Source organism: Nothobranchius furzeri, chromosome 4, assembly GCF_043380555.1.
Source record: "Nothobranchius furzeri strain GRZ-AD chromosome 4, NfurGRZ-RIMD1, whole genome shotgun sequence".
In the NCBI taxonomy this organism is placed as follows: Eukaryota; Metazoa; Chordata; class Actinopteri; order Cyprinodontiformes; family Nothobranchiidae; genus Nothobranchius; species Nothobranchius furzeri.
Window position 1 is genome coordinate 88140711 of NC_091744.1, and position 14056 is coordinate 88154766.

Here is a 14056-nt window from a genome sequence, read left to right on the forward strand (position 1 = left end):
TGGGCTAGGCTGAGTTTGCGTGAATGGGCGGGGCTGACTCTGGTGCAGCTCCGCCTTTGTGGTTCTGCAGCGAGCACCCTCTCGCAGCTTCAGCAATCCGTTTCTGAATTCAGCATATGCTGCTAATTTCACAGTTCAGCTAAATGTAAATATTAAACTGTTAAAACTTGTCCTACTGAAATAACAGGTGTTCAGACATTTTAGCTGTCCAGCTTTTTGTACTATGTTCATAGATTTCAGTTTTGTGCTATTTAGGATTATTTTTTCTCCATTCTTCACTTACTTTTTGTGTTTTATTTGCTTGTTGGTTATTTTTGCTTCTACATCTTTCTACACATTCAGCTCATTTTGACAGCTTTGCTTACTTTCAGCTTCAGTTCAGCTATTAAGCTGATTCAGCTAACAGTTTAAGCTATCCAGCATTCAAACAGCATTTCTGCAAGAAATGCAATTATCTAGTTATACAGAATTTTAGGCTTTTAATACACTTAAACAGAGGAGTGAGAAAAAAATTCACACCCCTTGGAGTTGTCATGAGTGTAAACTAGATCAATTAAACCAAAACATGTTTTGGTACCAAGCTGTAAACATGTTTATTTCTGCTGTGAAATTGGTATTTTTAACACTGGAGTCAATGAGGATTTGCTCGCTTCTGACACCAGCCCCTAGTGGATGAGGGTGGAACTGCAATTTATTTCACTTCTGCATTGGCCTCAATTTCAGACCTGCATTGTGGGGGCTTAACACACACACACATGCACGCACGCACACACGCCATTTATTCTCTAGTAACTAACATAAATGCAACTCCTGTTAATTAAATTGCGAACCAAAGAACTCGTGGCCTGCATGCAATTAAGATGTCAGAGTATAAGACTGTAAAACCAATCATAAAGCTGCACTGAAACCCAGCTGAGGGGTGTAGCCACACATGTGACCTGTAGGGATGGAGGAACAGAGTTTTCAGTGAAATACTGACTATCCTTTTGTTGATAAAAATGAAAGGGTTATGCTAGTTTAATGACCTAGAAAATAACCAAAGTTTAAAATAAAAATGTTCAAGTGAAAAGTAAAAAATGTGTAAATATAAACATCCATAAATGATTTACACAAGATGTAAGTAAATCCCATCCTTCTGGAAGGAGACAGACGCAAAGAAACACCCTGAACTTTCATGTAAACTAGGCGCAATGCGATCCCCCATCTGGCTCGCACTTCGTTTAACAACAAAGCCGAAGCCTACGTGTTTCTATGCAGAAGGGGGTGGGGATGGCTGAGTGATGGAGGCTGTTGATGTGTGATGTTGACCTCACCATTTTCTTTAAAATGCTCATCAATCGCTCTACATATCAAACAGTCTCTATGAACCAAGGCTCGTATGAGATTTCCCTGTAAAGTCAGGATTATTTCTAGTTAACTAAAGAGTAAGTCAGATGATAAAGTTAGAAAATATGCACTCACTGTGTAATAAATTAACTTGACTCTGACATGAATGTGAGAGTGTGTAGATGACTAACTCTGTAACTAAAAGTGGTCAATTTACACCGTAAAATAAGGTTCAAACCATCGTTTCTGGAAACAAAATGCGACTTCAGCGAGCAAACAATGCCTGAACAGCATCTGCGTCCCTATGGCTACCCCAAGCCAGATGGCCTGCAAGACAATAAACTCAAACCACACACCGTGAACTTAACTTTATCTGTCATGAAAAAGGAGTCGGAAACATTGCTGCAAAACGCAATTTAGTACGCTGCTTTTTGCATGAAATATGCATTATTTATGGTCACTTAAACAGTTTAAATATGACTATCACGTGAGTGTTGTACAGAATGTGGCCACTTTTCCAAGTAGGTTTTTGGCAAGAATTTTAAATTGATCGACCTAAAATCAAAAGCTCTTCATTAAAAACCAGTTCTGATCAAATGAAAACAAACCAGTGGCACATGGTAGACCAGGAAAGTTACTCAGGAACTACTGAGCATCACTTCATACAGCAACATGAGCGTGAAAACGAAAACGGAACCGTTAGTTTATGTTATATAAGCCTTATACAACGTAAGCCTGATAAGATATATTTTAACTTTAAGGAACTACTTACAATTAGCGCTTAATGCTAGCTTTTAGCTTTGCTGACGAGCTCGTTTGGCCGTTACCTAACAGGATTGCCTCGGTAACGTCTGAGAAGTTCAGAAAAAACGGCTAAGCTGGTTAACCAAAACGACTGCGCTCAAATGCTGACACAAACAACTCTTCAATTCCGCAGTGAAAGCGACTCAAGTCGCCACACACAAAAGTAAACAAGTATTTACCTCTATTTCAAAGTCTGGAAGCTTGAACGCCGTCCTGAACAGCGAGCAGAAATGGGCTATGGCGGGGACTTCCCACCAAGACTGGATCTCTTCCACAGAAACTGTACATCCCTGGGACATTTTCGGACCAGTAAAAGTGTATAACGTTTCTTCCTCACATTAGAAAGTAATTTTTTCAGCGACTTTAGAGTATTCCGGAACATTACAAATGAAAAAAAAAAGTTGCTATGCTTCTCCTGTTCGGCTAGTTGCCATTGCGACCCGGGGAGCGTCACCATCGGTTTCAATCAGTGTCTCACCCATGGGTCTCACCAGAGCCTAACAGATGGGGAAGGACGATACCATTACGTAATAAATAGAGGGGGGTAAATAAAAATAAATTAGTAAATTGAATTCCATTTTCGGATTTAACTTAACAAAATCATTTTAAAATGTGTTATATTTTAAGAAATATTCATAATAAAACAAATATTTTTCAAGTAGTTTACTTTTGCCGTTGTGTTGCAGGGTAAAGCACAACAGTAACCCCCCAAGTTGACAATGAGCTCGCGGTTTAAATGGAAAGATAGTAAACACCGAGCCAACCGTAGAAGTCAGGTATGACCCAGGTGACTCGTCCTTCAGTTACCATTTCACAAACTGTTTCTGTGTGTGCGTTTATCTTGGTATATCACCGCTTGAGAGGCTGTACTTACTTTAATTATTTTCCATTTAATATGTTTTCAACTAAAAACCATTATTTTTTACTGACTTTGAAAAAAAAACAGTAAAAATAAAAGGTCACTCAGAAATAACCTTCCCAAGTACAGTAATGTTTTGTAAACAATGCTGCAATGTGGTATACACTGCACAAGAGCTCCCCCTACAGCAATATTTGAAAAGTGCACCCAAAGTTGTCAGATATTTAGATATACTGTTCATCCAAATGAAATTAGATGTTGCTTTTCATTTACAAATAGCAGAGAGAAAGGGAACTTTTGGATGATAATATTAAACCTCATCGTCTCAGTGTACACTTTTACTTTCAAAAGAGGGGGTTATACAGAGTTTCAAAATTTATAGTCGTGTAGGAAAACAGTTTTTTTAGTGTTGACAGTAATCATCAAGTTTGAACACCATTATCAGCAAGTCTCAAATACTCAACATTCATTTTATTTTACTTGACAACAAGAGCAGCATATCTGACTGCAGTGGCTTTTTTATTCAAACTAAACTAATCAACAGAATTGAATTATAATCTAAAGTAATACTTCCTCCTATCTGCTTGAAAGTGTGTCTATCCCTGTAAAATTAAAATAAGAGGAAGAGATGTTACTTTAATCTGTAGACATGTCCAAGATGCAGTCATTTGGCCTTTGTGTCCATTGTGCCATAGGTGGCAGCAGTTAACAAGTGGAGTCAGTCATGGCCTGCTTCCATGTTGTTAGTGCAGTGACGATTTAGATGAAGTATGAAAACAAAGATTTAGTGCCAAGATGGCTAAATTTTTTTTCTTTTTTCTTTTTTTTTACTGTTTGCCTACTAACCGATGTAAACCAAGCCTCTTGAAAGACACGCTAATTACTAAAGTACGCCTAAAGGAGAGAAGAAGCTTGACCTTTAAAATGAGGATGCAAAGGTAAAACCTTTGTGGACAAAAGTGGACGTGACCCAATCATTTCACATTTAAAGCAATTCCAAAAATAATTCAATTGTTTTTCTTGAATTACACAGTGCTAATCTAGTAGCTTATAAGACGATCGGCAGCTGCAACAACATGATGCGGCCAAATACTGTTAGATGGAACACAATCTGCTGTTTTTCAGATTCTCTCTTTTGTTTGTTTTTCACCTCTCAGTACATCTTAGAACAGACTAAATAAGAAGACAGCAGACACGTCAACGATGTCCAAACAGAAACACAAACAGAGGTAGAGGCAGTGGCAGTTTTACCATTAGGCATAGGTCGGCGGCCGCCTGGGGCCCCCTTGTGTTGGGGGGCCCCTAGCCCTGACCGCCGGCACCCCTCTGTTAATGTCACAATGGACTATTCATTTAAGACGGCGATGCACAAACAGGAAGCGATTGGTAGTCATTTCACTCCAATCCAGTTGGTGGCAGTAATGCACCAAATTGTTGTTTGCCAAGTGCCATAAGACCACAAATAATAAGAAGAAGAGAGGCAGGAGCGTTCGTAACAAACTCAAAGCGATAGTCAAAGCATGAAATGGAGTTATCCCAATGGCTCCAAAACGAGAAAGATGCAGCTTGCTTTAAAAAACTTTTATCTTCACTTCCAAAAGTGACGTCGTTTTTCATGTAAACATCCAAAGGAAGCAGAAAGGAAAGACAATGGAAAATGTTTAAAGAGAGGAAAACATGGACCAAAATGGAAAATAGAAGGAAAAAAACCAAAGGCTAAAGCACAGGAGCGCTGACAGGAAGAAAGCAGAGCAAATAACGAAGGCACTCAAAGAGAAAGACAGGAAAAAAAGTGGAGGAATAATAAAAAGGGAAAATAACTCAAGGCAGAACAGAAGAGGGGAGAGTTTCGCAAATCCAGTTAAAGGTAAGATTGTCGGAAATTTAGTGTAAGGGGCCCCATGTCTGTGTTCGCCTTGGGCCCCCAAATTGCTAAATCCGCCACTGGGTAGAGGGCATGACATTTGACCTGACACAGGGAAGAAGAAAGTACATGAATCGTAATAAATTGTCACAGTTGAGCCACAAAGTTGGATCACTCCAGTTTTCTATAGTTATCATTACAATAAACATTTAGTAATAAATTATAGTGTTCAAAAATATTTAAACTAAAATCCCAATTTAGATTTTTAGCTTTTGCTGGTGAAACATTCATTAGTAGCAACTTTTCCAGTAAAATAGCTCAGCACACAAATTGTTCCTTGTAAAAAAAAATTAATTTAAATATAATGACAGCTGTTCTGCTCCTCACATCTTCTTTTGTTTGCTCTTTTCACACACATTTCTTACAATGAAATACATGTCATAAACCAGTGATAACTACACTAGATGTCAGTGTTTGCATCAGCAGTGGACTAATCAAGATATTATGTAATACAAGAACCGCTACACAGGAAGCTCCTTAGGGACAGACCACCTTTTGTGTGCCTGTTTATGTTGTGTACACTCATTTGCAGATGAAACACACAATAATTGTAGATTTTCTTCGTTGTGTGTGCACTAAACCAGCAGCCCCACAGGGATGAGTGTGTGTGCAGTTGTTAGTGCAGAGCTGGGCTGTCAGAGTCACCATGAGAGGGAGGGACTTCGGCAGCAGGACAATGCTGGTGTTTGTGCAACGGCTACTGAGTGGCGGCTGGGCTTCTCAGACCGCTCTCGCTTGACTCCCATTTCTGTGAGTATTGTTTTGGGGAAAGAAAAGTGGACAGCTTGATCCTGCATGTGGGACGCGCCAACAAAGGTAAGATCACTGCTTTCTTGCTGATGCATCTTTGTGATGAGTCCTTTAAAAAAGAATGGGAAAAGCTGTTTCACGGGGCTTGTGCCAGTAAACTGGCTTTAGCACAGTTTCAGGGAAAGTTGGAGGTTCGCTTGGGTTGAGGCGCCCTTCTCTGTGCTTTGGCAGGGTCACTACTGTGTGTGTGAATGGAAGTGTCACAGAAAGAGGCTCAGAGAGAGGCATGTGTAGTATGTGACCAAAGTCCCGAGGGAAAAAAAGAATAATGCATCAAACGTGAAATACCCGAGGAGGCAGAGGACGACCGCCAGTGATGCAAAGCAGAAAACATGAATTTCATCCATCTCAAGCAAAGAGCAAAGTGAATGTTTTCAGCGGTAAAAATAGACAGAATGGAGGTGAAGAGATTAAGAGAAAGAGATTAATTAGAGAGGTGAGCAAGAAGAAAACCAGAATACGAAAAGGCAGAAGATGCACCAAAAGTTACTGGATAACAAGAAAAGTCAACAATTAAATTGTGTTTCACACATTTTTCACATTTAACAGAATTTTTGCACTTCACAAAAGAAAAAAGGCTAGAAAAGGTCACATGATGTGTGGCAAGTTATTTTTAAAGCTTATGTTTCAGAATGGATTCCAGTTGAGACACACCTGTTAATGCTCCTTTTGCCTTCTTAGTCGGTGGAAATCTCTTCCAGCTGACAGATCAGTGAGAATCAAAATGTTCTTTATTTGTATGTCAGTGCCTAGGCGTGCCATAGACATGTTAGAGTGAGTAGAAGTGGGTTTCGTAAAAACATACATCGTAAACGTGTCTGTCTGGGTTGATGCTGAAGAACCATTCAGTCCAAACTAGCTGCATGTGTTTTGTTTCCTCAGACCGTCGTGGGGAGAGCCATTTGGATGTGACGAGCAGCAAAGGACGCAGATCCAGATCAGTTCCTTTGGGCCGCTGCAGAAAACAAGCCTCCACCTCTGAGGTACGAGGCACAGGAAGGAGGTGGTCCTTCCTCACTTTAAAAGAAGCTGTAAACAGAGTTGTGGTGAGAGTGGGCAGAGCAAAACTGAGCTGCAGGGGTGATTTTGAACATTTAACAGGGAGGGAAAGAGGAAGAGGAGGGAGACGGGGAGGAGCAGAGGAGGACAGGAGTTGAAGGCCTGGACGAGGAGCCCTTAAACAGCCAAGATGGGAGAAAAGAGAGTTAGGTAAGTAGCCGTGTTTTATAGAAGGTTTGAATGAATGAAAGCATCAGCTGCACCAGTGATTTGCACTCTTTCTCTTGCAGTTTTTACATAAATGGGTGTGTTTGTGCGTTTGTGTGTGTTCCTGATCCCTTTGCAGTCTCCCTGCTAAGCTGATTAACGGGGGCGTGGCAGGCCTGGTTGGTGTGACATGTGTATTTCCTATTGACCTGGCAAAAACCCGCCTCCAGAACCAGCAGGGCATCCAAGTCTATAAAGGAATGTGAGTGGGGCTTCCCCGGCCAGCAGTAACCTGCCTCTGTCATTGATCTGTCTCATAAAAGTCTGGTTTGAAACGTTCTTTTCTTCTGCATGAAGCAATCAGGTGATTTGTTTAGTGGTGTTGAAGAAAACGCGACAGGGCGGAGTGTCTTCACCCTCTCTCTGGTTAACACTCACCAGTTTTTATACAAATATAAATAAGGGTTCACAGTAACACTCGTATTAAACTTCTCAAATGTGTTCAAATGCTGTTTGTTACTGAATCACAGTAGAGGACCATGTCTGAAGGGGTTGCCGTGGTAACCTTCAACCATAAACTGTTACCAAAGTTATTTTAAGATTTTATCTTTGAACATCACAGCTCTGGTTTCATGGCACAAACAGTTTTAGAGACAAAAAGCTTCAATTCAGAGAGAAGCACAGATTCTGTGTCCTTAAAAAGCTCAGTGACCCCAGATGTTGAACAACACACATCTGGCCAGCATCAATACATCAGGCTGGTGGGCGTGGTCTTCCTGTTGCAGCTCAGCGGTTTTCCACCATGAGTCAGACGGAAATAGCTCCACTAGCCTCTCCCTGCCACTGTCAGACAGCTTGTCTCCATCTTTCCTCTTTGCCTTGTTTGAGGGTTAAAGTCCAGATACTAATCAGTTCTTCACAAATACTTTAAATTCATCAGATTAAAAACATGAAAAACATCAACAGTCATGTCTTTTAAATGCTGTCGTTGAAGGTTCGACTGCCTAGCCAAGACGATACGATCAGAGGGGTATTTTGGATGCTACAGAGGTATTCTTTCCTTATTTAATCCATTAGACTAAGAGAACTCCTGCTTTCCGTGTAATCCCACCACCCGCGCTGTTGTTTACCCCACAAGCCCTAAACGGTTTCATCATGTTTGTTCTGGAGCTCTGAGCTGTTTTTAGGTTGATGCTGTTAGTGAACCCTGTTGTGCACACCACCGTTAGCCTGTCGGTCTTCTGCAGGTGCAGCAGTGAACCTCACACTGGTCACACCAGAAAAAGCCATCAAACTGGCAGCTAATGACGTGTTCAGACAGCAGCTCTCGAAGGATGGGTAGGTCTACCGCAGCAGGAGTAAAAAACATGTCCAAGCAATAATATTTCAGTCAAATCTAATCACATTAATGAAGGAGCACTGTGCAGTGACTGAGTGTGTGTTACTGAAACCACTCAGGCGCTTACCCCTGTGGGGCGAGGTGCTGGCCGGGTGTGGAGCTGGGACTTGTCAGGTGGTGGTCACCACTCCCATGGAGATGCTCAAAATACAGCTGCAAGACGCAGGGAGGCTCGGTGAGTTATTTACTAGATTTAACGTCACATCTTCGCTCGTTTTGATGAAGACTAACCTGGGAAGGGTTTATGTTGATCCATCAGCTGCACAGAGACCCGTAGCAGCTCCAGCTCAACCTGCTGCTCCTGGTCCAGCTCCACCACTTGTGGCCCCCCCACCACAAACCCAATCCTCCCGTCCACAGCGGCCCTCCGCTACTGGCATCACCGTGGAGCTGCTGAAGACTCGGGGCTTGACTGGCCTCTACAGGGGCGCAGGAGCTACCTTGATGAGGTTAACACACAAAATGTCACACACCTGTGTACAAATGGTAGCAAAGTGTTGAAAGGCCCAGATTGTTCCTCTGATCTGAGGGGAGACTGTGCTGGATGGTTAGCAACAGAGACAGAAGGGCCTCCTGAAAATGTGCCAGAAGTGACCAGAAAAATCATCCAAAAGTCAAACTAAAGTTTCCCTTTTTTAATCCAGTAAATAAATGCACCCTAAATTCTCAATCTGTGTTTGTTTTATCCTCTGACAAATGTCCCGATCAACACCGATCAATAGAGTCCTGCAGCTATGTCTGCTTGTGGGATTGCTTCATCTCCGTCTCTCTCTGATTGTCTTTTCTGTTCCTGCTAACCGTTTTGACGTTTTTCAGGGACGTCCCCTTCTCAATGATCTACTTCCCCTTGTTTGCCAACCTCAATGCTCTGGGCCGGGAGAGCGCCGGCGGCCAGGCTGATGTGCAGGCTCAGGCGTCGTTCTGGCAGTCCTTCATGGCGGGCTGCTGCGCCGGATCAGTTGCAGCCGTTGCAGTCACACCGCTGGACGGTGGGTTGGGAGGCAGATTCAGGGATGCAGTAGTGTCGCTGTAGCTATGAATAACAGAGGGAGTTCATTATGATGAGGTATGGAGGGCTAAACGTCCAGGAAATCTGTCGTTAGTTAGATCTATATATTCCAATCCTAAATGAATCATTTAAATTTAGAAAAGCAGCTGTAGTAAGGGGCTGTGCTGACAGATGTATTGTGTTCATGGTGCACCACAACAAAATAATAATTTCAGCACACATTTAACAACCAAAGCCGGACATTAAATTCTTGTTTTTCATTTGCACTCAGTCATCAAGACCCGTCTGCAAACGTTGCAAAAAGGCGAGGGCGAGGACACGTACAGAGGAATCCTTGACTGCACCAGGTAAAGCTGTAGCTTTCACAAGTTTCATCAAATGCACGTTTGTTTCTAATGCATGTTCCTGTGTGTGTGTGTGTGTGTGTGTGTGTGTGTGTGTCTTTCAGACGCATCATGAGGCGAGAAGGCCCATCAGCATTCCTGAAGGGTGCAACGTGTCGTGCTTTAGTCATTGCTCCTCTCTTTGGTATTGCACAAGGGGTGTATTTTCTAGGGGTAGGCGAGATGGTTCTGGGCTTGTTGGGATAGCAATCATCAGAATTTGTGGAGGCAAACGTTTAGTTTCTGTTGAAAAAAAAATAAAGGGCCACCCTGCTTTAATCTGCACAGATTTAATCAGAATAAGAGCAGAGAAACACAAACACTCCGCTAACCAAAGGAAGAGATTATTCAGATGCGTACTTACTATTAATCAGTTTCTAGATGTTTGAGTGCTGTTAGCAGGGCTGGGTCGATGAAACACGGTCCTAAATGCATCTAATCTGAGAAGCAGCAGTGTCGGTTAGCCTAAAGGGGCTGCTTGGTGCAATATGTCTAAGCTCACTTCTTCCACCTGATGCAGGATTATTCTGTCTGGCTGTAATGAAAGAATGTTATTGTTGAGGTTGCTGACCAATCGGACCTCTCCGACCATGCTTCTACTTATGAAAGTAACTAAAATGTCGTGCTGCCAGATGTCAGCGACCTGATTGGATAGTTAGTTTGTTTTCTTTTCCAGAACAAAAGCTTGACAACCATCTGCTGACTCTTATGCATTCCTCCCGCTCCATCCTGTAGGTCAGGGTTGTAATCTCGGGAGACTTTTGCAGGACTGGGAAGTGCTCCCTGCCAATCTCTCTAAGGTCGTTGGTTAATCTGATGGTAATTCTTTAATCCCTGTGATTGCGTACGATACACCTTTACACATGGCTCACTTCCTGCTACTATCACGTTATCGACAAGTTTAAATAAAAACAAAGATGGGTAATCTCATTCTTGTTGGGGTTCAAATGAATGGGGTGTGCACAAATTTAAATGCATTCAACACCTTATTGCTGTTCCGTTCTAAAGGATCAAAACTGTTCATCTTGAGCAAATTAAATAAAACGGGTGGTGAAATGGTTTTTCCCAGTATGAAGATAATTATACATGTTAGACGCTAGCAGGAAGTATTGCACCTTGTCTTGCCAACATTTAGTACTTCATCCAACAAGGTGGCACTAAAAGCAGACTTTTTTATTAGTTCCACAGGCAATCACCTTCACCTCAGTGTAGACAGAACATAGCCTGATAAACAGTTTGTTTACTGAATGTAAATAAAAAAATGGCATGCATGCTGAATTATTTGTGTTATCGGTTTATTTTTGCCTTTTCAGACGTCAAAAGCTTTCCAACAACATGAAGCTTCACTCCCGCGACCAGCTGCACCAACTTTAGCTGAATTTATTACACAGCAATAGCAAGAGCAAGCATGTAAAGGTATCTTTGGTATGTAACCTCTTTTTACTTTAGAGACAATGCCTGCAATCCTTCTGCAATATAAAGTCGTTTTCCATCTATTTAGCTGGGAGACAATCAGCACTTAAACATAAAAAGAGCACTTGTGTAATTATTACTCAGCATGCTAGTGTTCAGACATCAACAGCCCACTGAACGCTCCCTCTGAAGCCTGGGGATGTGGTTATGTGTTCACACGGATCTAGTCAGAAACATTTAATCCATGAACCTGCGGTTCGGGTTGGGGCCAAACAACGTCACTCGGATTTCAGGCATCATCTGTAAAAGAAGACGTCATCACAGAAAAGTCTGTTATACCTGTCACTTTATCCAGCTGGGAACATTACATCCACTGAGGCCAACTGTTTTCAGCTAAGCCATAAAAAAGCAGGCAAAAGGAGGAGATAAGGAACAAAAAGGGGCTGTGCTGCCCTCTGCAGACCAACAACAGAAACTGCATTTACTGGAAGTCTCGTACCTGTTGAGCTAGAAGTTCCAACCTGCTCTCCAAAGTGTTGGAAACCTTGATTTTCCCATTTTCGTTATATGCTTCAATTCCACCACAGCTGTAAAAACAAAAGAGAAGAATAAATACATAAATAGTGAGATAAACGAGTGTCTCATTCTCAGTCAGAAGGAAAGTAAAGAAGCGACATAAAAACGTCTCACATGTCAGACGGAAGGAAGCGATCCTGATCAATCCTGACTGTTATTTTGCTCTTCACTGCCTCCTGGTAGATGGGGATGTTTCTGTTAACAGCAGCCTGCAGGGTAATGAAACACGTATCTCCGTTACATCCTGCAAGGGTGGGTGCAACAGTCCAAACATGCAAAAAGACAGTCAACTCAGTCTCACCTGGACCATTTCTACATCCTGCTGTCGGCAGCGAATGGTTACTTTAGGCTCAAGCAGTTGATACAATCCCTGAAAATAAAAATCACTTCAAATGATGTGAACAGAGAGAATTCAGAAACTTGATTTAGCCGTTTTCTCCCTGGATGTCTCACCTGAAGCACCAGACACTCCAACAGCTTGGAGTAGCTGTCGGCATCTTTAGTGACCTCTGCAAGTCTTTGGCGAGCCTCGTGCAACAAGTCCTTCAACATCAACAAAGGCAGACGAACGAGAAGATTTTGTGGATCAGTGGTGGTCATAAACATAAAATATTTGATGGATTTGCAGTATTGACTCTTGACCCAACACCTAAGAAACCTTTGTGAGGCGTGAGCACTGCTCTCTCACCGTGATCATGTCGTCTCGGGTTTTCAGCACCTTAAGTCTCCCTTGGTTCTTCAGATTAGACATCTGGCTAAGAGGGGAACATTTCTTCCTTATAATTTGTTCACGCAGCAGATAAATGACCTTCCGCATGTATAAATATTGGTTTAAATAGTTTGCGGATGAGTTTTAAATTAAAAAAACATTTATTTAAAACAGACGGACTTGCATCAAAATGTCATTAATGTCGTGACGTTAGGGTGTTTCTTTTGAACCCCTTTAGACTGTAGATGAATGGAAGTGGAGCAGACATGCAGCTGCTATTGGAAGTAGTTTGGATTGTGTCTGGCCGATGGCTCCTTACTGAGCAGAGGGATCAGCGGTTAAACCACCAGCTTTGTGATTAGAGTACAGTCTGGTCTGTTACATGAGCTGCTTTTCACAAGGATCATTTCTTCAGTAAACTGAGTTTGTAAAAGAAGACTGCGTTATTATTATTTAGAAAGCCCCCCAAACTCAAAATGTAGCCACTTTCCTTTTATTTTAACTTCAAAAACATGATTGCATTCTCAGTGATCCACTCTTGCATACATGGATTTGTACTGGTCTCCCTTTGTTACAGATTATTTGCCTAAAAACCAACAACTCACATTTTCTTGTGCTGGTCAATTTGTTTTTCTTTCTTCTCGAAGTAATCCATGATTTTTACTCGCTGAGTCTGCACCAAACGACCTTTCTCAATATTGAACTCCTCCTCTGCCTGCAAACAGAGACCAGTCCATAATGGGTCACTGTGGCAGGAATCACAAGACAGGCAGACAGACAGACAGACAGACAGACAGGCAGACAGACAGACAGGCGGACAGACAGGCAGACAGACAGACAGGCAGACAGACAGACAGACAGGCAGACAGGCGGACAGACAGGCCCCAGTTACCTTTGCATCGATTTCCTCTACTTTCTCACTGGCCTCTTGCTCAATGAAGGCCATCATGTGCTTGATCTGCAAGGGTAAAGGAATTTCTTCAAATCCAGATGTCCGGGAAGTTAAACTTTCACGTTGGTTGAGTGATTTAATTAAAAAAAGATATCAACTCACGGTTTCAAACTAAAATGGAAACTTTTTTTAATACACTTTGTTGAATGATTTTAATATTTATGAATAAAAACCCTAAATGTATGACAACAATTCTCCAAATAACCTTTTAAAAAGAGTATCAAGGCAAAACACCAAACAACAAAAGTTACAGAAGATGCAGAATCGCAAATAAACAACAACACGACACAACCCCTAACCCTGGGCTGGGAACTTGAGAAGTGTTAGCTACATCTGGATGTGTTTACGTTTTTTGTCGTTGTAACAAAAGTGACATCTTTACCTGTTTTTGTACGTCAGCGTCGGTCAGAGCCATGACTGGTGTTAAAAATATTTAGATGTATATAGTCCGGAAAAATAATTCTTCTCACACACTTTCCCTGTGGTGAAAATGTAACCTGTACAACAGTTGGGACCGACTTTTGTCTTGGTTTGTAGTCGAACTTGTTAATCATCATTTCCGGTCAAGCATTTCAAAATAAAAGGTCAGCATTTGGCAACAAATTTTACAGAGTTCGTCTTCTTAATAGAATTAAACAATCTATAAAGGCAGTATTGATTGTTTAAATAATAACAAGCATCTTCGA

General features: G+C 41.8%; 3 protein-coding genes across 6 annotated transcripts in view; 1 reads left to right on the forward strand and 2 right to left on the reverse strand.

Annotated features, from left to right (window-relative positions):
- The window catches only part of cecr2 (CECR2 histone acetyl-lysine reader), a 55016-nt gene extending 51863 nt beyond the window's left edge, over positions 1 to 3153 (reverse strand). For all 3 annotated transcript variants that reach the window (XM_015965445.3, XM_015965446.3, XM_015965444.3), the window contains exon 1: positions 2310 to 3153. In XM_015965445.3, coding sequence (XP_015820931.3) covers positions 2310 to 2429 — 120 coding nt within the window. In that variant the 5' untranslated portion in view covers positions 2430 to 3153. The remainder of the gene's footprint in view (positions 1 to 2309) is intronic.
- A 1229-nt stretch (positions 3154 to 4382) lies between these two features.
- On the forward strand, positions 4383 to 10998 carry slc25a18 (solute carrier family 25 member 18). Of its 2 annotated transcripts, XM_015965447.3 has the most exons (11): positions 4383 to 5729; positions 6606 to 6706; positions 6825 to 6932; positions 7069 to 7191; positions 7924 to 7979; positions 8177 to 8267; positions 8388 to 8503; positions 8588 to 8777; positions 9145 to 9317; positions 9609 to 9684; positions 9786 to 10998. In XM_015965447.3, the coding sequence occupies exons 3-11, from the start codon at positions 6913 to 6915 to the stop codon at positions 9925 to 9927; spliced, it is 987 nt and encodes a 328-aa protein (XP_015820933.1). In that variant the 5' UTR covers positions 4383 to 5729; positions 6606 to 6706; positions 6825 to 6912; the 3' UTR covers positions 9928 to 10998. The 2 variants fall into 2 exon arrangements, with proteins under 2 accessions (XP_015820933.1, XP_070406698.1); XM_070550597.1 differs by having other exon boundaries at positions 8388 to 8777.
- Positions 10999 to 13924, reverse strand: atp6v1e1a (ATPase H+ transporting V1 subunit E1a). The gene is made up of 9 exons (XM_015965449.3): positions 13753 to 13924; positions 13311 to 13376; positions 13024 to 13133; positions 12398 to 12464; positions 12163 to 12252; positions 12011 to 12079; positions 11824 to 11918; positions 11633 to 11720; positions 10999 to 11433 (listed from the first exon to the last, which is right to left on the reverse strand). The coding sequence occupies exons 1-9, from the start codon at positions 13783 to 13785 to the stop codon at positions 11371 to 11373; spliced, it is 681 nt and encodes a 226-aa protein (XP_015820935.1). The 5' UTR covers positions 13786 to 13924; the 3' UTR covers positions 10999 to 11370.
- Positions 13925 to 14056: the final 132 nt, after the last annotated feature.